Genomic DNA, 23,255 nt, shown 5'->3' on the forward strand with positions numbered 1-23,255 from the left:
GACTGATTGTAAAAGCTACAGAGGAGCAGATGCCTACAGTGACCATATTATATTGACAATAGTCAAACTTCTTCTTTATCATAATCCTTAGTGCCCTTCAGGGCGTCGGATGTCGGGTTCCGCCTTTTATCCACTTCTTCCAATTGCTTCTATTGATGGCCAGGTTCTTCATATCCCTTATACTCATGTGTCTACTTTCCCTTATATCCTGGATCTGGTCCATCCATGTCTTCCTCGGCCGAATAGACCACATTCTCATTGACAGAAAATCTAACTGATTCGTGACTGATTGTAAAAGCTACAGAAGAGCAGATGCCTACAGTGACCATATTATATTGACAATATTCAAACTTCAATACTAAATTTCCAAAATTTAATCCATTTTTCTACTTACATTGTAATGGGATAGTCAACATGTAAAAGCCAATTCCTCCAAACACAGACCATTGTATTCTATTAAATATAACTCCTGTGATGATTATTGTTTGGATGACACCGATCCACATATCATTCACAAATATCAATGCCATTTCGAATGCAAACACATCCTTCGTTATCAACGTTACAATTTTTCCAACAGTTACGTGATTCCAAGCATTGGGCCCCAACTTCACTGCTTTCCTACAAATAGATTAAAATGACCAATATCATTTATGCTAAATATTACAGATAAGTTAAGCTACAAATTAATATCCATCTACAAAAGTTATGACGTTTGAAAGTGAATATCCAATTAATTATAACTTTGTCAGTCATCCAAAAGTACAAGAGAATAATTGAGATTATCTACGCTATTACCATAAGTTTTTATTATATAACTTCGATACGAATTCGGAGATTGATGGATAGGATAATCTTGAGGGGGTAAAGAAATTTGTGCGAGAATAACACTGCCGTCCTCAATTAAACCGCGGTATCTGCAAAAAAATTTAAAATCGCATTTTTTCTATATATGGTTTCCTTGTGACCATACTTATGCTTCTGCAATGTGCGAAAGTCGTATCATTTTATTTACTATAAAAAAAAACAAATTGGAATATGCCGTATATGCTAAATTTCAATAGTTGCTTAATTAAAATGCGATATCTACAGAGTACTCAACTAAAAAGCGGTATGTGCTAGCGAGTATCATATACTTGCCGCGTTTTAACTGAACACAGCGCATTTACCGCGTTTTTTTCGAGACTCGTGTTGCGATCTCGTATTTTGAACATTTTTGACATGTAGGTATTTTGCGTATATAATAAACAATTGAACGGATTAGATGCTAAGGGATACAAGTGACAAAATGGTTTAATTGAGAAAAACGAAGTCAAAATTAAATTTACATAGTAAATTCTATAGCGAATTAATCACTTATGGACTTATTTTGAATTAATTTTATACCTTTTATTTATCTAATTGTAAAAGCTTTTGTAAAGTTAGTATTTATTTTCATTCAAAATATTTAAAATTTGGAAAAAAAACGTCCTGGGAAAAATCAATCATGGCTAGGCGGCATTCAGAAGGCAATGTCGGAAAGGAATCTTCATCCTGGCGAATGGAACGATCGACGAAGCTGGAAACTGGGAACCGGAAGGCGAAGAACGCTATAAATAATCGGGATAATAATAAAAAATAATAAAAAAAACGTTCGCACTTGTATCTCTCTGTTTAAAATTTTGCACTTGTTTCTCTTTGCCACTTAAGTACCTTACTAATTTTTTATTGTCACTAAATTCTTACTACTATCTAGTATCATTTTATGCGCTTAACTCATTCTTAAATATTTTGTCACTTGTACCCCTTAGCATCTGGTCCTCTCAATTATTAGCTATTTATTTTTCTTTTTTGGTAACTATCCTTCCTTGTAAAAAATCCTATTTGTAAATAAAATGCAGTTACGGCACTATTTCTGATCCAGTAATATGTATGTCCGCCGCTCAATTAAAACGCGGTATATGACTTTTTATATACAGCTTTGATAAAAACATGATTTTTATTAAGAATGTATTTTTAAATAATGTTCAACTATCATTAGAACATGTCTTGCGTTAAAAACTTGTCAAAACATATACAGTCGGAAAAATGAAAGATTACCCATGAACGATCACATCAATCGCTTATTTTTTAATTGCTGTCTTTTTTTATAAATAACAAACGTTTGTTATAGAAAAAGACTGCAAATACAAACTAAGTGATTGATGTAATCGTTGGTGGGTAATCTTTCATTTTTCCCACTGTAGAGTCCTGAGAAAAACTTCGATTTCTCGGTTTTAAGTTTATTTTATTTGAGGACGGCAGAACAGCGGAAAATAAGGCTGAGCATCTTAAGGCTAAAGCCACATGGGCGATAATTTACGGCGCCGTAAGGATAAACAGTATACCTGACGAGGCATTGGTTGACTAACTCCTATTTCATCTACCATTGGTGGAGGAGTTAGTCAACCAATGAGTTTACTGCTCTTATGGCGCCGTAAATTATCGCCCGAGTGGCCTTAGCTTTAGGCTAAGGCTAGACAAGCGATAATTGATGGCGCTGTAAGAGCAGTAAACGCTGTAAAATGAACCGGCAGTTGCTGAAGTAAAAAGCACGGCCAGACGGGAATGTAAATTACGGCGTGTCACGAGATGTAAATACAGTGTTGTGGCTAGATGAGCTACAAATTTGGACCCAGGTCCACTCGTTTGCGACACGACGCCGAAGATGGGCCCGTTCGATGTTTCTGCGCGATATTTTACAGCTCAGTCTGGCCATTCACTACACTCACCGTGGGACCCATTTTCGCGCTTAATTTTACGGCTCTTACGATGGAGGTCGGCAATCATCGTAGCTATTCGGACTTTGGAGACGGCTGCTCTGAAAAAATCATTTGATGTAATGCGTACCATCCTCCCAGGTTGCGCAGCCACGATATTCTGCGTCTCCCTATGCTTCTTTTCCTTGAATCTTTCCCTGCATAATAAGTTGGAACAAGTTGTACCTATCTCCACGTGTAATATGTCCGAGATATTCTAATTTTCTTGTTTTGATGGTATTTAAGATTTTCATTTCTTTATTCATCTTTCTCAGAACCTCTGTGTTTGTGACGTGTTCTATCCATGATATTTTTAGAATTCTATACACCCACAACTCGAATGATTCCAGTTTTTCATTGATGCCGCATTCAAGGTCCAAGCTTTTATTCTGTAAAACAAAGTCGAGAAAACGTAGCACCTAACCAACTTTACTCTTAGCTCTAACTTTAGAACTCTTGTGCAGAGCAAGTTTCTCATTTTGTTAAAATTCACTCTAGCCTTTTCTATTCTAATTTTAGTCTCCTTGAAGTAATCATTTGTGGAGTTGATCATTGTTCCAAGATATGTCTATTGGTCTACTCGTTCGACAATGGTTCCGTTTATGAGGAGATTCTCATTATTTCTTTGCGTGTTAGATATTCTCATAAATTTTGTCTTCTTGATATTCATTGTTAGACCGTATTGTCGTATTCACCAGTCTCTGAAGACCTTCAATATTTTCGGCTAAGATGACATTGTCATCCGCATATCTAATGTTGTTAATGGGAACTCCGTTCACTTTTATTCCAGCTGTTTCACCCTCAAGAGGGTTTTAGGATCTCTTCCGAGTAGGCATTAAAAATAACTGGCGACAGTACGCATCCCTGTCTCACCCCCGTCTAATTTAAATTTCCTCTGACAGCTGTTCGTTAACAAGTACTTTTGCTCGTTGCTTATAGTAATAGCAGTCTCGTGTTTATCCAGAAGTGCACCTAGCCCAGTCGGGATAGCATTTGACCTTGCATTAGGAGCTGCCCTAAATTTTGTTTTTCTTATCTTTATGTAGGGTCAATATTAGTAAAAATTTAAAATCTCGACTGAATTCCGCCGTTGCGTTAGCCGCCATCTTGATTTTAAACGAGAACCGTTTTTGCTCAATATCTCCGCTTTTTCAATTTTTTGACAAAAAGTGTAGAAACTGAAATTGTTGAAAATGCCATTTTCTATAATTTCATATATTATAATTTTTTTCGTGCGGTCGATATTTTCCGAGTTATGAGGGGAATACAGTGAGAGTTGGAGCATAATTATTGAATTATTGAATTATCTCGTTTATTATTAGTTTTACAACAAATATATACCTATACAAAAATGAATAGAATTAAATTTTATACAATTTTGATGCCATACATTTTTTTAATAAAATCAATATTTAAGGTAGTACGTATGTGGTAAATGTGCGAGCGTAAGATCTGATTGATTTTGTAGCAATTGTTTTTGTTCAATATCTCCGCCGTTTTCAACTTTTCGACAAAAAGTGTAAGAACTGAAATTGTTGCAATTACGATTTACTACAATTTTTCGAGAGAACCAGTGGCGGGTTTACAAGGGGGGAAATGGGAAAATTCCCCCCAACAGGGTCCAAAATTAAAAAAAAATTGTTGAAACATCACGATATATTAGCTGACATAAAACTTAAAATATCGACAGAAAAATTCAACAAATAAAACCCGCTAGTTAATAAAATTAAGTGAACTTAATGTATATAATGTCTTTTATGTCTTTTATATATTTAGTTTGGTTGATGTTTCATTGGAAGTTTCAAAAATTGTATAAAATATAATTCTCTTTATTTTTGTTTATGTACAGTTATGTCGTCAAGTTAATAATAAATGAGACAATTCAATAATTATGCTTCCCCCTCCGCTTCCATTATTTTCCTCCTTAACTCGGAGAATATTGATCGTATAAAAAAATAGTGCCAAAGAAATTGTAGGAAATTGCATTTCCAACAATTTTCTTTCCTACCATTTATGTCGAAAAGTTGAAAATGGCGGAGATATTAAGCAACAACAGTTCTCATTTAAAATCAATATGGCGGCTAATGCAACCGAGGAATTCAGTCGAGATTTTAAATTTACACTACTATTGATCTCTCCTAAAGGATAGAATTATAAAATTTGGGGCAGCTCGGAAACAAAATTCAATTTATTAATTATGCTCTCCCCACCACTTTTTACTATTTTCTCATGTAACTCGGAAAATATCAACCACATGAAAAAAATTGTTAAAAACAAATTGTAGGAAATTATATTTTGAACAATTTTAGTTGAAAATGGCGTAGATATTGAACAAAAACAATTGCTATAAAATCAATCCGGTCTTAAGCTCGCGCTATTACCGCATACGTACTACCTTAAATATTAATTTTAGCAAAAAAATGGAAGAGACCAAAATTATGTAGAATTTAATTCTCTTCATTTTTGTGTAGGTACATATTTGTTGTAAAACTAATAATAAACGAGATAATTCAATAATTCAATAATTATGCTCCAACTCTCACTGTTTTCCCCTCATAACTCGGAAAATATCGACCGCACGAAAAAAATTATAATAAATGAAATTATAAAAAATCTCATTTTCAACAATTTCAGTTTTTACACTTTTTGTCAAAAAATTGAAAATGGCGGACATATTGAGCAAAAACGGTTCTCGTTTAAAATCAAGATAACGGCTAACGCAACAGTGGAATTCAGTCGAGATTTTAAATTTATACTAATATTGACCCTCCCTAAAGACTAGAAAAATAAAATTTAGGGCAGCTCCTAATGCAAGGTTAGGCCTGTTATTCGTCTAACCCGACTGGACTAACCAGTTAGATTTTGATTTCTTCCTCGGCCTTTTTACATTTATCTTCAAAGTGTTTTTCTTTTGCCTGCTTTATCATCTTTCTTATATCGTGTTGATCTTCCTGTATTTATTGCTATCTTTGTTCTTATATTCTCTCCGGTGTTTCATCATATCTCGTCGTTCATCCATTCCTCTTTTCTTTGTGCGGAAGTCTTCAGTATTTCTTTGCACGGTTTTAGTAGACAATATTTTAGTCAATACCAGGCAGTGCTCGTTAATATCATTGGTGTCTATGTTCAGTTTGCTTAAGTTACCCTGTTGAACTGCCCCCCCCCCCACTTGCAAAAATTAAAAAACAAATAGCGCTGATTTATGAGCTATTTATGAGCTTTCATATTCCGCAAATTAAAAATTTTGAGCTCGTTACACTAAGCAGGAATTTAATATTTTAATGTGGGGGCGCTGAGTCAGCGTCTATAAAACTCTGGCCAGTATTTTATGGGTCTGGTTATTTTCTTCGAGTCATTATGAATCTTGCCTTCTCTATATTGGAATAGTACAATAATTCTCTTTATAATTACCTGTAAACTAGTGCAGCTACAGAAGTCCTCACTCTTATACCTACTTCTGTAGTAAATTGTTGATAATTGTGGTTATAAATAACACTAAATACGTTTAAACCTACAACTAGGGAAGCATATATATACAAATCTTTTGTTGTCACATCTGTTTGGTTGGGAGCGTAGTACGCTACCACTTTACTAAGTGCTCTTGGTTGAATAAACCTAAAAAAAATAACAGTAATAAAAAATTAAAAAAAAAACATAGTAATATCATTTAATATCTGAATCTACAGTGCGTCCATAAAGTAACGCATAAATTCATTATTTCGTAAACCGGCGACTTTAAGGAAAAATCCCGAAACAAGTCAATTTTTATTTTTAAAGTACAATTTTTTGGCATATATATCATACTAGTGACGTCATCCATCTGGGCGTGATGACGTAATCAATGATTTTTTTAAATGAGAATAGGGGTCATGTAATAGCTCATTTGAAAGAGTATTTAATTCTCTATTCACTAATATAAACATTAACATAATTATTTATACAGGGTGTCCAATTTTTTTTTAAATTAAATTAATTGACACAAAAAGATGAATGTACATGTAATTTGTTGAATTCTAAATACATTTTACTGTTGTCAGAAAACACGAAAATATTTTATTTAAAAAATAAACATTGATTTTCTCTTATACGAAATGTTCAAATTGACAAGAGGCAGGTGGGTGGCAGCTTTAACATTGAATTTAAGCGATTTAAATATTGCTTATTTATTTGTCAAATAAAAATGTTTTTCCTGTTTCTGACAACAGTAAAATGTATTTTGAATTAAATAATTTACATGCATCCTTCTTTTTGTCTCAATAAAAAATTTTATTAAAAAATTTTTTTGAACACCTTGTATAAACAGTTATGTTAATGTTTATATAAATGAATAGATAATTGAATACCCTTTTAAATGAGGTATCACATGACCCCCATTCCCAATTAAAAAAATCACCGATTACGTCATCAAGCCCATATGAATGACGTCACTAGTATGATATATATACCAAAAAATTGTAATTTAAAAATAAAAATCGACCTGTTTCGGGATTTTTCGGTAAAGTCGCCGGTTTACGAAATAATGAATTTATGCCTTACTTTATGGACGCACTGTATATTTTGTCTTAAATAAATGTTTTCGTTTGAAATTAGGGGTCGCCAACTTCTTGAAAATTTCAAGATCTTGTCTTGATCTTTTCTTGATTTCAAGACAAGATCAAGACAAGAAGTAATTTTAGATTTCAAGACAAGACAATAAATTTTATGTCAATACCAATATATACTTGTCAAGAATACTTTTCAAAAAAACAAGAAATCTTGAAATACCTTGACTAATAATGAAAACTCTAAAACGTATCTATTAGTGAAAAAGATAACATTATTTTGACATAACATAACATATTTTAATTTATTTGATACTTTTTTTGCTAAATCGATTTACAAAAATGTAAATTAAAAATAATAATTAATGATACTTACCTAATCCTGTTGAAAATAAAATTGCAAACTAGATTTTATTTTAAATAACAAATTTGGCACCTTTTTAAAATCGGAATTGATAAGCCATGAATAGCAGATAACACTTCTAATGGAGTCAACGCCCAGCCGATTTCTTGGCTTTGTTTTTGTTAAAGCTGCGCGTGAAAATAGTCTATCCGCAGGTAGAGATGTTGCTGGCATTTCCAGAAAATCCTTGGCCATTTTCGATAATGACGGATAGATATTTTTGTGTCTTCTCCACCAATCAAGTATATTCTCAGAATCTTCTGACCTATACTAAATTTACATTCAAGATGCAGTAGAAATAAACAAAACCAAAGACACGTTAAATGTTACTAGGAGTAATCCCGAATCATAATTTAAAATGTGTAAACTTTGGAAATCATTATTTGGGATTTACAATGTATATACTGTTATGATCTGCTTCTTATTAATTTTATATTAATTATTATTTATTTGATTAATTATTTAATTGTCGCAAATCATACATAAAAAATGAATAAAAATCTCAGGGTGCCTTTTTATACTATTAAAAAAATCCAAATTATCTCACGTTATACTTATCTTCTCTCGTGGGTTCAGTATCTCTTAGTTGATCCTAATCGGGATAAAATAGGGAAAAGAAATAAAGCAAAATATTAAAATAAACATACAGAATTGTCTTTTACTTATCAACATCAATACTCTAAAATCTATCAAATCTAAAACCCGTGGACACAGATGTCCGAATGAAATTTTTATTATTTAAATTTATTATAGTTAAAAAAATAATTTATCGGTTTGTTCCCGATGACTTTGGTAAAACAAACTAAACAAAACAAATTTATGTATTTGCAAGATTAGCTATACTTCCTATTTACTTTTAGAAATATTGGAATTTTAATTCATATGCTTTTTACTCAAAATTTAGTTTCCGAACATAAAAATATCTTTCACATAAGTTGACTGACCTTTTTCTTCACTCACTCTGATGTCTTCTCGTGACCCAAAAACAGCTCTCCCTCGTTGACTATGTTAAAGGCTACTCCTCAAAGCCCTCTCCGTTCTCCAGCTTCAAGACTATCAGCATACCAGCACCAATTCTCCAACAAGCCGGGCCTCTTTTGACACGTACTCGATTCAAACAAAACTCCAAAAATTCTCTGCTCTCCTTCTCACAATAATACAGAATCAAAGAGGTATTTCGTCTCAATTTGATCTGTCTCTCGTTCCACTTTTCAACACTATTCTCCACTATCAAACAAACCACTGGTACTTGCTAACTACTTATCCACCAAAACGTCGACCGCTCCTCAGCGCTGCCAAATAACATACTGCCTTCTTTTTCAAACTCTCTCACATCCAATCCACTTTTCCCCTTCCAACTTGCCAAGAATCAGAAACAATCTTTTCCATTCGACAAACAAAACGTCATTTTCAAAATTATTCCGACCATCCTTAATTACTTTCGGGGAAACTCTACAATATTTACTCGGGTTGACACAACGATTAAAATTCCACACTTTCTTTTTAAACCACTTTCCCAGAAAGTGATAATTACATCTACCTGTGGATTCTATAGTTCTCGTAATAAACAATCTATTTTCATTTTAAATCTAAATACATCGTCCTTTTCACTTTAATTATTCACAAAAGTCTTTAATGGTTCATCGGAAAGCTCATTAAAATGAGAAATCCACTTACATCCAAACTAAATTCTAATAAATATTTACAGCTCAATATACAGGGTGTATCAAATTTATGTGCCCGCGTTATTTAAAAAAAAAATTAATTTAATTTTTATTTTGCCTTTGATTGATAAAATTGAAAACACAGTAATACATTGTAAATTATGATTCGGGAGTGCCCCTAGTAGAATTTTACGTGTCTTGGTTTGTTTACTTCTACTGCATCTTGATTGTAAATTTAGTATAGGCCCATTTATGTATTTTTCAATTTCATAGTTCAAAGATAGTAAGTTATCATTATCAGCTTTCTAAATAATATCTAAATCAAGTTCGTTATCTTCTTTTTTCAGAATAAGTTCTGGCTCTGGTATTGGATTCTGTAAATCATTCTGGGATTTATTACAGAAGTTAGCTTTAACTATTTCTTCAAATTTTTGTACTGCCTCTGATTGTAGAAGCTTTCCCCAAGATGAAGAGTAAAATGCCTCTACTTTGTGCCGAGGGTCCAAAATAAGAATTATACAGTATAACATACAATTAGTTTTATTATAGTTTTTCAGTATTTGATCTCCCGAATCTTGAATGCAGTAACGTCTCTATCAATTTTTTTATCAAGTTCATGAACCCAATATTTCCAGTTTATCTAAAAGTAAGTTTACTCCATTTACCATCAATGGGAGTGTGCAATATTTTTCCTTTTCGAGTAGTGAAGAAAGTGCTGAAAGCTTCTCAGATACTGACAAAATTTACTGATCAGAACCCATTCTTCATCTAATATTTTGCAATTATTTAGATTTTTTATATTGTCGCAAAATATAGTTAAAACATTTTTTACACTTAATCATCATGTTGGCATCTCGAAAGTTGAATGTCACTTTGTAGGCATATCTAATTTTGGCATAGTCATTTAGTTATCTTACAATTTACGGCCTCGCAAGCACTTAAGTTTAAGTTGCATTTGCCCTGAGTTTTTGATACTTTTTGACAATATATTTAATTTGACTTACAGGAGAGTTGAAATCCAAAGCAATACCTATCATTTATACCATTTTCTACTTCGAGCGTATTCTCCAAATAATCAACATCCTTTTCGATGTCGACACTGTTATGATTTGGTTCAATCATTTTTATGAAGTCCTGGATAGCTAAGTTAAGAATCTGAGAAACATACAAAATGCTTATTTTAAGCATGCAACTACAAATCAAATTTGGCGTTCGTCAAGGAAACAAATGCAGATCGGAGACTCCCCCCAGTGGCAGTGGAGGCCGTGTTAGCAAGCAACGCAATAAAAAGGTCTCCGGGGAATCACCGGACCGGGTAATCAAAAAATTTCAAGATCTTGAAATTTATTGAATCAAGACAAGACAGAAGATGTCAAGAAAACGCCAAGACAAGATTTTTTAAAATTTCTTGATTTTTTCTCAATACAAGACAAGAAGTTGTTGTCTAGACAAGAATACTTACTTGTCTTGTCGACCCCTAATTTGAAATTTCATGCAAATACAAATTTTAATCGAATGAATAAATTGACATTTTTATCCTAAGAAATACTTGCACAATTATATAAAGACAATAAAATATGCAAATTAGTGTTACCCAAAATCAGTCTTGGTCTGCCAGTCTTGGTCTTGTTCCTACGTTTTTGCAAATCCAGGCCAAGACCACCTAATTTTATTAACACCAAAACCAAGACTGACCGTGCAAGATATGAGCAAGAACAAGACTAAGCCTGAGAGATTCTTGTGTCTTGCCGTTAGGACTGAGTGTCTTTTTACGGAGTATAGTAGTTCGGGTATATGCTTAGAGACTCTATGAGACGCAAAAAAATAATGTAACAAAAATTTGAAAAATTGAACTTATACCATAAACATACTACCGAATCAAAATATCAATTAAGAGAACATTTGACACATACTCAGAGGTCATAATTATTTACAATGTAAAAATAGTTATTTGTGAAAAAGTTCGTGAAGTATGCTTTTTACGAACGCACGCGATATTTAGAGGACGAGCGACAACGGAGCGAGTGCTATACATCGCGTAACCCGTTGTCCTAGGTGAGCGACGGAAAACGACGCGACGCGATGCGATGCGTTGCGATGCGATGCGACCAGTAATTCACGCGACGTGTGGCTTATGTAGCGTCGCATCGCGTCGCTTTTCATCACTTAAACCAGGACAAACGTGACGATGTCAATTATTCATTCCTATTCTTAAGTGTGGGGAAGTATACGGCAGTGTTACTAGAAAATTCAGATTTTAAATACTTAGCTAAAAAATTCCATAAACGAAAAAGAAAGACAACAAATATCATATATTTAGAACGAGTAAATTTGGAGAGTTTAATCATTTATATCCGAAATTAATGAAATAATCCACGTTGGTTTAAAGAGTATTGTGGCTTATTCACTTTCGATTATATCATTGCAGCTGTTAAACTCAGTATTAATAACTGAGCTATCAAAACTATCAATAAGTAATTTTCAAAAACCAAATTCTATTGAGGAGAGGCTGTTACTGACTTTAAGGTATGTTAATGAAAAAATACTGGTACCATATAGTTATTATTAGTTTTTATTTATTTAATAAACTATTGCGTAGCATAATTTGAATTGAAAAAAGCAATGGGGCGTTATACTGTGTCGTGTCTCGTCGCGAACAAATCAAGTTCGCACTTCGTCGCGTCTTGTCGTAGACTGATTAACCCGAAAACGTAGGCCATACACAAATACAACCATTACTTGATATTTTCGCGTCGCGTCGCGTCGTGTCGCGTTGTCGCGTTTGTCGTTCACCTAGGACAACGGGTTAGTTCGCAAAAAGTACTCCACGCACAGTTTCATACAATATTTTATCTATGATGAAAAAAAAACTGTAACTCTTCGTCACTGGAATTTTATTCTACAATTTTTAGAACTTTGACATTTAAAAATTCTAACTTCTTTCAAACCACAAAACTGTCAAAACTATTGTCGTAATTTATTGCTCATTATGCCATCACCATGACAACGCGAAAATTAAGGATATTTGATTATATGAAACTGTGTCAAAAACAGTGCGAAAAAGTAAGTCCCATTTAAAATACATTGTTACTTCATGCACACTTTAAACACTTCACGCACTGCTATCTATAATGACAGTTTTCACAAACTAAAAACTTATACATAATATGACAGAGTAGATAAACTATTTTATGTCTAAGTCTTGTCTTCTTGCATTTGGGCAACACCAATGCAAATGATGAAATATCTTACGCGTAATAATAAATTTCATTTCACATAATATGGTACCTCCTCTCTGGCTCAGTGGTAAGAGCGCCAACCTTTGGATCGAAAGGTCCGACTGGTCGTGATTTCGAATCTCACCAGGGTCAGAAATTTTTCGTTTATTATAAATTAATGGATGAAAATAGTTTCTGTCCTTGTGGGATCGGCACTCACCGGAGAGACCGCAGATGTTCGTATACAATTGAGGGGGCCAGACGTAAAAGGGTTTAAGTGCAGTTTTGGTAGTTCTGAGATAATCAGTTTCAAAGTTGTTTGAGTTTTATAAATTCTCATTAAGCTAAATAGTCATTAAACTAAAATATGTCTAGTGTACAATGTACTAAAAAATAATAAAAATATAAGGTACATGAATCGATTCATGGTGTGGATAAATGTTACTGGTAAAACGGTTAAAGTGCAGATGTTAACTAGATATTACTAATCATTTTTGTCACAGCTGTTATCCACAGTGTAACTATAACTGGCACGTTGCATAATACTTAATTAGTCTTCAAAATTGGTCAAAAATCTAGTATTTATTTACTTAAAAAATAATCCTGTATTAACAAGTGTTTACACATTACAAAGTACTAAAAATAGTTTTATGATAAAATGGTTCAAGCGCACTAAAACCCGTTTATTACCATTAGTTTTTACAGAATACTAAAAATAGTTTTGTGGTAAAACGGTTCAAGCGCACGGTTAAACCTGTTTACTCCCAAAGCAAACTGCAATTGTTTACAGTGAACTAAATGTAATGGCGATAGATGGCGACTATAGGGCGAAATATGCTTAAATAGTTTTACCACAAAGTTCTAATACCATTTAAGTACGCGAATATGTACTTAGAGTAACATTTAAAAAAGTGCACTTAAACCCTTTTATTCTAACCCCTTCAATTAGCGTCTCTTTGCAAAGACAATGACATCGACTTTGCAAAGTAACAAGACACTTACTCAACACACACTACACATTACTCCCCTGAGTTAGTGATAAGTTATAGTCTAAAAAATCATTATGAAATTGACTGGCCAGTTTGTTGTGAAAACCAGTGCCAATAAAACACAAAACACACACACATTTCACATATGAGGCGCTCAGAGCAACAGTGATTTAACCCACAACCCACAATTTACCAAAAATCTTTTATTGCAATAAAGTTATCCCTTATTTAAGTATTTTCAGATGAAGAGTGGCTTCAGCATTGGTTGCTTGAGCCACTCTACACCTGAATACGGGATAACTTTAATGTAATAGCCTCATATTAAAATAAACAAGCCAAATCCTCAAGCCTTGGGCTGATCGCAACGTGGAAACTCCTCTGTGTCTATAAGCCACGTACTACTGATCAAATGTAGTTTGAGACTCAGACTTTTTGATCTCCACCTCCGATGCGCAGTTATAGCAAAATAATTCAACATTATTATTTAGTACCCGTTTTCTCGTTTTTATTTTGCCTGTTGTACTGGAAAAGCAATTATTGTGAATGATTAAAATTTTTAAATTATTTTAATTTCAAATTATCTCCAGATATTTAAATACTTAAAGAATCTTAATTGTTTAAATCTCTGGCGGCTATTACATCTTCGACATCTTCTCTCCATGACTGTCTTGGTCTACATTGTTTTCTTCCTGTGAGAGAGTCTCTTTATCTACCTTTTTGGCTATATAATTTTATATAATTTTTATGGGAAAAGTTTAGGGAATTAATTTTATGTCAAAGACCACGAGATCGTAGATTTTCATCGCCCTGCATATGACCAAAAATTGTAAATAAAATAATTTAGCCGTAAGCAGTGTTTCGTGGAAGAGTGAACGTCTAGTGGTAAAGTTTCTATAAACGGATTAATACATTTCAAAACAATGAACTAGAAAACGGTAGTTTTAGAAAGTTAATGTGCCGCTTTGGAATGAACAATATACAATGTTTCTAAATGGTTTCCTAGAAAGAAAGGATCGTACACAATTTTGTTTAGTTAGGAAAGAGGGTTTTTTTAGAATGCAAGTAAAATTTAAATATAATATCTCCTGGAAATTGACAAGACAAAAAATTTGTATACAATACTATTTGTTCTTAAGAAAAAAAGTAGGGATATAATGTATGGAGAATGCTTGTGATTGGCGAGGAGGCCGATGAAGGAAGAATAGAGTGGTTGATTTTCGGATTGATGAGGGAAAGAGAATTCACTGTTTAATTAACATCGGAAGGAATCAGTCCAGTTTGAAGAAAAGTAGTATTTTTGTGTAAAGTGGTTAATTTGGTGGCTGTGGAAGCCGATTCGTGTTTGAGACGAATAGTTCAGAGAAATAAGGAAAAAAAATAGCCTGTTGGTGACACAACCCCCTCCAGGCCGAAACCAAATTTTTTGAGTAATATGGACATCTATAATAATAACCTATATATTTCCTGCAGCCGATTTTGATGATATACATAGTTATAAACAAATGAAGATCAAAAAACGGTAAATTTTTGCTTTTTTCGTCTATTACTAAGAAACTAGTCATTTTAAACAAATTTGAGAGTAAGAAACTCATAAACGGTATAAAAAACTTCAATATGGCGTTTGCTTAATATGTCAATCCTTATTGGTTGCTTAGAAAATTGCAAAATAAATCATAAATTTTGAGTTTTTTTAAATATTTATAACTTATGTAAAAATTAACTTAGAACCTTCTTATACACGGAATGCTGAGACTTATGGTGCTTAATTCATACCCTAAATTTCGAAGAAATTGGTCAAATAGTTTAAAAGTTATTTAATTTGTTTTTCCCAAATTTATTTTTTTGCAACACTGTAAGTCAGAAAATGATGAAGCTACAGTAATACTTTGGATAGTTTATGGAAGAAGGAAATTTACAATATTAATTTAATTAAAAAAAATTACAAAAAATAATTATAAATATTGCAAAATTATTTTGCAAAAACATGTGAATTAAATAAATGGGGGCGCTAACTTTGTCCCTAATTGTCCTAGGACAGTTGTTTTTCTTTCTAAATGTGTATGAAAATTCAGTCTTTCTAAATATGAAAAAGTAATTTTTCTACAGGTAACGGTTAAAAAGTTATTCTAATTGTTTATAAGTAAGCCAGAAATCGACATGTTTTTTCAAAATAATTTTACACTGTTTAAAATTATTTTTTGTCATTTATTTTTAATAATGGTAATAGTATAAATGTTCTTCTTTCATAAACTGTCCGAAGTATGATTGTAGCCTCATAATTTTCTGACTTGTGGTGTTGCAAAAAAAAAAATGAATGTGGGATAAACAAATTAAATATCTTTTAAACTATTTGACCAATTGCTTTGAAATTTAAAATATAATTTAAGTACAAGAAGTATCAGCATTCCGTGTAATAATAAGGTTCTAAGTTAATTTTTACATAAGTTATGCATATTTTTAAAAACTCAAAATTTATGATTTATTTTGCAATTTTCTAAGCAACCAATAAGGATGGACATATTCAGCGGACGCCATATTGAAGTTTTTTTATATGATTTATGAGTTTCTTACACTCAAATTTGTTTAAACTGCTTAACTTTTTGGTAATAGAAAAAAAGCAAAAATTTTGCGTTTTTTGATCTTCATTTGTTTATAACTATGTATATCATCAAAATCGGCTACAGGAAACATATAAGTTAATAATATAGATGTCCATACTACTCAAAAAATTTGGTTTCGGCCTGGAGGGGGATGTGTCACGAGAAAAATCTTATTTCTCTGGACTAGAAATCGTGATCAAGTCGAGAAGTACAAACTCCTTGTGTCCGAATAGATTCCAGTTTCTGTCTGGAACGAGTAGCCGGTTTATATAAACTTGGACGAGATATCGAGCTGAGAGAAGAAATCTTGGAATTATAAAGATTAATATTGTTTGTATCGAGTCAGAGATTTAATTAAGGAGAGAATTCGAGCAAGTGCTGTTTTTGTTTGTGAAACAGTTTGAAGGAGAAGAACAGTCGCAGCATCAGAGGAGCACGTTGTGGGAGAACCGAGCACAATACAATCCATGAGAAGAAGTAAAGAAGATAGAAAAGCTTAGTCAGATTATTTGTGAAAAGAGAGAGTTGTTTTATATTACATACCATATTTGTTTTTTGTCAACGTAACAGTTTTGCAGCATAATTTGTTCATTAATAAATTCATAGAAGATATAAGTAATCTATTTAAAAAGTGAAAATTAAATTTTGTTTCTTTATTAGATAAGAAATTTTTACAACAGAATAAAGTTTAGCATACTTTTGAGTCTTATACTTATGGTATAGTATATAAATAAATAATAGTTAATAAATTTATATGATTTTGAGTATAATTATTTTCCCTGTTTTCTCCTGGATAAAGTAAGCAACGAGAAATACTAGAAGCCACAAACTAAAGGTGATACTGTTACGGTCAAAATTACTAATTAACTTTAAATCATCTCAGGTACACGATTTAAGTATTTATAAGCTAGAACATTCGTTGTAATAAAAACAATTTCATCAATTTGATTAAATATAAATAGCGTAAATTCATTAATTCGATTTGTAGGTATGTATTTTATGTTTTTTTATTGTCATTGAAATTGGTCATTTACTCTATAGCTGACGTTTGTTTGATTCTAGTTGAATACATAGCGTTGACAATTCTTCCTTTTCGGATCCAATATGGTACCGCTTCTGGTTATCGTATTTTTGTTCGTTTTATGTTTTGACAGGCTTTTAAATCTGTCAAATCAAAGTTATATTTTTAAAAGAAGAATGTGACGTAGTGGGTCACTTAGCAGCTGGTAAAATCGAAATTGTTGATTTGAACGTCACCGCCGAAATTTTTAAACGTCTGATTTTTTGAAAATAAGGATTTATCTGATCCATCCATTAATTTGGGATCTATAAATCAGACTTTTCCATAAACTAGTAATTATTGGAGTTAGTAAAATTGATTTTAAGGATATATTACTAGTTTAGTCCAATTTTGGGATAACATACGGCTGTGGTGTCATTTCTTCGATTTGATACGAATGAATGTTCGGTTTGAGGCCAGAAAACGGGTTTCTGTATCGAAGTTGTACTGAAGACACGTGATCCTCTGAAAGCTGGAAGACCCCATCGATTTTGGGGTTTTTCCACGTGGTTTTTATTTTGGGGTTTGAATCTCAATAACTGGATTTCAGATGAGTTACTTTAATGATTTTGATTTGTAACCATTTAATTTGCTGATCTTCTTTTTTTTAATCTGTAGAATTTGATAATTTAGGTTGCGGTAATTTATTTTTATATTTTATTTGTTGAATTCAGGTATCTACATTAGGTTGGTTTTTTTTAATTTATTAGTATTTACTTTTATAATTTCTTATGTACACGGCTCTTGATCGGATAGTCAATTGTTTATTTTCCGCTACGCGTACTCGACTTTACCATTCGCAGAGCTCTACGATTACGTCTCGAGATTTATAAATTGCATTTTTTTTATATACGTTTATATATTGTTTTTTGTTGCTACCCATATTTAGGTAATTTACCCAGTGATCAGGGGGTCGTTGTTTGGTTCAGTTTGGTTAGTTTTAGTAGTTAGTTTAGTGTAATTTTTAAAAAAGTGTTCAATATATTATGTGTTCAATTAAAGTGTCAAAGGTGTAGTATTATTCCGATTCTTTTGGCAAATTCGGGAATTTAGGTACACTGGATTGGTGTTTGGGGCATGAATTTGTCTGGCGCCCCCTTTAACAACAAAATAGTAAAATTGGGAATCCACCCCATCTCCACTGTATAAAAGCTAGCCCGCAACACCTGTGCTCTCACCTCCAACGAATTTTGTGTTGCGTTGTGAGGTGGTGGCAATACGTTAAAATCAATTAGCCCTGAAACATTTTTTAATAGAAAGTTTTATTAAATTTGGTTTTGTTTTCATGAGTAGCAATTAAAATAATTAATTAATTAATCGAATGAATGAGATGCTGATCAATCTCATAACAGAGAGAAAATACAGAGCATAATAATATTTTCAGGAAATCTCGGCAGGTTTCCATACCAGTCTAGTCTTATAGCTTCAATTGGATCTATTCTGTCTAGATCAAGTTCCGTTTCTTTACTAAACTTTTATTCTATCAAGTAGTAAGTACCAAGTCGGTACCTAGATCGTCTGCAATAGTTCATTTCGATGGCCTTAATTTTTTGTTTGTTTCTTTGATTTAGTTCCTGGAGTTCGGCGGGGTACAACCCAATACTTTCTATTAATACTTTATAAGTTCTTTTTTTTTGTTGATACATATTTTGTTACTCCACAGTAATCCGTGTAACAACTGCATAGTGATTGGTCTTGCTTGGATATAATCCTAGAATACATTTCTTCATTAAAAAAGTAAGTTTTTCAACCTAATAAAATTATATTTAATTAAAAAACTTATTGCACCATTTTTCTGGTGACACCTCCATGGCTTCTAAAAATTGCAAGCCAGATGGATGCTACAATGAAGACAAGAGGGAATTCCCAAAGATATTTTTGGTTTATAAAAAAGTTAAAAGTTTATATTAGGTTAAAAAACTTTGACCTTTATATAACAGATGTCGCCAGGCTTAATACCTACTCAATAACGTCAGTTGCAGTGCGAGGATTGGCTCTCGGAAGATCGTCACTTGGGGCAGAGAAAGCAAACCTATGCCTCTCTGATGATGCCTCTAATAAGAGGCGAAAATCGTCAATTTATAGTGCTGGTTTGCGCTCTCTTTACTAAGTGAAAAATAAGACAGTTTTGGCTTTGCATTGCAACTGAATAAAAATGGTATACATTTTTATTTTTAAAGCTTTCAGTTTATTTTACATTTGCCCTTTCAATTTGGTCTCCCATTTCTGTTTTTTTTTCTGCAACTAAGTACTCGGTTATTTGTATATTAATTCTAAATCCCACTTTTTGTACTTGTCTAGTTTTCTGAGTATATAGCCTATCATACTCAGCTGTATGGTATTATAATATCACCCTGTACAAAAGATGTTTAAAACTCATTCAAAGTCACTAATCCATGTAGTATCTGTTCTTGGATTCAATAACCGCAAGTAACATTGAATTGTCATGTTTTGTTATTATTTAAATGTGTATATAAACATTAACTCGGTCGAGAAAGAGTATTATGATTATCGATGTAGTTGGAAGGTATTCACGTATAGGATAGGTCAAGTTAATATTGTAAACAACTTATGTAGTGAATCATCGACTTCGAATTAAATATAATGTTATCGGAAAACCTGAGTTTTAATTAATTGGGACCAGAAGGCATAACATCACACTATTTAATACATGGCTGATCCTGCAGACTAGAGGAGGTCTTCTGAAAGGAGCAGAGATGGCGGCACCAGCTTGGAAATGGAGACGGCGAAAATGGACCAGGAACCGAGGATCCACTACTGCCCATATTGTGAGACAGTCAACCCAGTGAGCGACAGTGCAAAGACAAAGTGATAAAATGTAAGTAAGAATGACTATCTTTAATAAAAATGCTTCCCTCGTTTTATATTATTATTGAAAATTGAATATTTATCTTTGCTGATTTTTGAATAATTTATGAAGTATCGATTTTTTTTAAGAATATCTATGAATTTTGAAATATGAAGTGATTTTTGAATTGAATATTTTTATCAAAGTTTATTATATATGTTATTATTGAATTTTTATTGAATTTTTATTGAATTTCTTTGAAAAATCTCTATCCGATTTCGATTTTTAGTACGGATATTTTTGAATATTTTATGGAATCTCGAATTTTTTTTCAAAAATTTCTATCGAATTTTGAGATATGAACTGATTTTGAATATTTTTATCTAACTTTTGCATATGCTATTTTTGAATTTTTATTGAATTTTATTAGCAGTTGTTTTTGTTATTGGTCTTTTAGATACATTTTTATCGATTTTGTGTTAAATTTTGTATGATATGAAGCTGAATTAATAATTTTTGTGTGACTAATGATATATAAATGATTTTTTTTTAATGAATAATGATTAGTGATGACATACGTTGATATAAGAGCTTAAGATAAATAAACATTGCTATAAGCAAGAGATATATTTTTAACGAACCGACCTGATGAGTCGAGATAAGGAATTTGGAGAAGAAATATATAGATTAGAAGAAGAACTAACAATATTATAAGCTAAATATTATGAGGCAACTAGAGACAATAAGAAACCCACTGCTCTTGTCAAATTAGGAAGGTACTAATGATTTATAGAAGCTTGAACGCTTATTAGAGACCCACTCTGTGTTTTGAAGGGTACCTATTTTATTCATGATTATTCGTGAATAAACAACGGCCTCAAAGCAAGGGATTGAGGTTGTGATATTTTTAGAAGAATTTGAACCGCATAAAATACCTATTTCGTGTTTTGAGTTAACTATACCACCTAAATGGTGCGTACAGATCAGGGCGAAAATTCGAGTTAAAAAGGCGGAGAACTAAGACATCCGAGTGAAACCTCTTTTATTAAGGTAAAACGAAGGTATCGGAGCTAGTATATGAAGTGATGATTATGATGTTATATGAAATGATATATGAGATAAATGATATATGATTGTTATATGAAATATGTATATGAAGATGAATTATATACACTGTAGAAGTGCTATTATATGAAGAAAAATTAATTATATGAGTTGTAGTACCAGACAAGAAGAAAAGAAAGAAAAAAGAGAATTTTTAGTAAAATATGTGGAAAAATGAAAGAAGACACATAAAAATTGCAAGAAAAGAAGCAAAATTAAGAAGATACTAAGCAAATAAGTAGCTAATCTTTGAAATATGTCTAAAAATTAAAGCTGTAAATTTTTTTTCTCTAAAGTAACGTAAATTATAAATAACTTATTTTTTGTATATAATGAATTTAGGTTAAATTTTCGCGGAAAATGGAAGTATTTGAATTAAGGATAGACAATATCTTACAATAAGTGTTAGTAGATAGTAAGCAAAGGGACACAAAAAGTGAAGTTTTTAGAAAGATTAAATCTTTATTATAGGTACAAGAGAGTTATTAGAAGTTTTTTAGAGACATATTAGAAGTTTTTAGAGAGATTACATTTTATTATAGGTACATTACTTTAAAGTTAGTAAGGCGTATATAAATAAATCAAAAGAAGACTGAAATAGGAATAATTAATAAAGTAAAGGTTACATTTTTATTAACTGATTCGAGTAATATTAGCTTAGCTTAGGACTTTTTAGTTAGATACGAGATTTTTATAATTATTTGGGTAGATTATTCCCCTGCTTATATGAGATGCTTATAGGCACTAAAAGACTATGTTAAAAATCCGGATAGGTTTATTCACTGTTTTATGTGGACACTGTTTTGTGAATGGAGAAAAGACTAAAAAGCAAGACGGAACAGAAAGTGAATTAGTGATAATAATAAACAATTTTTAGGATAAAAAAAAACTCTGAAACGTACCATGTTACAGTTAGTTAGGATAGTTAGGAAATTTAACTTTTGGAAATAGTATTAAGTAACCATAAACATTTTTGTAAAAGGGAAAGAGGAGCATCACATTTTAAAAATATGTAATTTTAACAAAACGGGGAGGTATGGTATTATAATATCACCCTGTACAAAAGATGTTTAAAACTCATTCAAAGTCATTAATCCATGTAGTATCTGTTCTTGGATTCAATAACCGCAAGTAACATTGAATTGTCATGTTTTGGTATTATTTAAATGTGTATATAAACAGTAACTCGGTCGAGAAAGAGTATTATGATTATCGATGTAGTTGGAAGGTATTCACGTATAGGATAGGTCAAGTTAATATTGTAAACAACTTATGTAGTGAATCATCGACTTCGAATTAAATATAATGTTATCGAAAAACCTGAGTTTTAATTAATTGGGACCAGAAGGCATAACATCACACTATTTAATACAGCTGGAATCGGTTGATGATCAGCTAAGTCTAACATCACAGCCATATTTAGATACTTTGTGGTCAGTTTAAGCCAAGATATATTAATTATCATAGCAATATTTTGGACAGTATTGCTTTGGATTCCAGGAATTCCACATCCTGTGTGTGTGTGTGTGTGTGTGTGTGTGTGTGTGTGTGTGTGTGTGTGTGTGTGTGTGTGTGTGTGTGTGTGTGTGTGTGCGTGCGTGTGTGTGTGTGTGTGTGTGTGTGTGTGTGTGTGTGTGTGTGTGAGTGTGTGTGTGTGTGTGTGTGTGTGTGTGTGTGTGCGTGTGTGTGTGTGTGTGTGTGTGTGTGTGTGTGTGTGTGTGAGTGTGTGTGAGTGTGTGTGTGTGTGTGTGTGTGAGTGTGTGTGTGTGTGTGTGTGTGTGTGTGTGTGTGTGTGTGTGTGTGTGTGTGTGTGTGTGTGTCTACTTTCGTCCTAATCACAAAATTAACTAATATATCATAGACTCTTTTATCAAATGAAGCAAGGAGTGCTGAAATATTTACTGGAAGAGGAAATTTTATATTATTTCATTCCGTCATTAGCTCCAATGTTTCAAGTGTATATTTAGTACAGTCGAAAAATATATGGTGTAAGTCGCCTATCGACATATTATTGCAAGAACATAAAGGCGAATCTATTATATTTATTTTGTGTAAGTGAGCCGGGAAACGACCATGATGTAATTTCAACC

At 32.3% G+C, this 23,255-nt stretch overlaps 1 protein-coding gene across 1 annotated transcript in view; it reads right to left on the reverse strand.

Annotated features, from left to right (window-relative positions):
- LOC114327199 (ATP-binding cassette sub-family C member 4) overlaps nt 1-23,255 on the reverse strand; it is a 194,685-nt gene that overhangs the window by 90,398 nt on the left and 81,032 nt on the right. Inside the window, exons 4-5 of the mRNA XM_050660972.1 lie at nt 6,189-6,392; nt 395-621 (exon numbers count right to left, since the gene is read on the reverse strand). Of these exons, the coding sequence (XP_050516929.1) occupies nt 395-621; nt 6,189-6,392 (431 nt within the window). The remainder of the gene's footprint in view (nt 1-394; nt 622-6,188; nt 6,393-23,255) is intronic.

The sequence above is a fragment of the Diabrotica virgifera genome, chromosome 9, assembly GCF_917563875.1.
Source record: "Diabrotica virgifera virgifera chromosome 9, PGI_DIABVI_V3a".
NCBI classification, from domain to species: Eukaryota; Metazoa; Arthropoda; class Insecta; order Coleoptera; family Chrysomelidae; genus Diabrotica; species Diabrotica virgifera.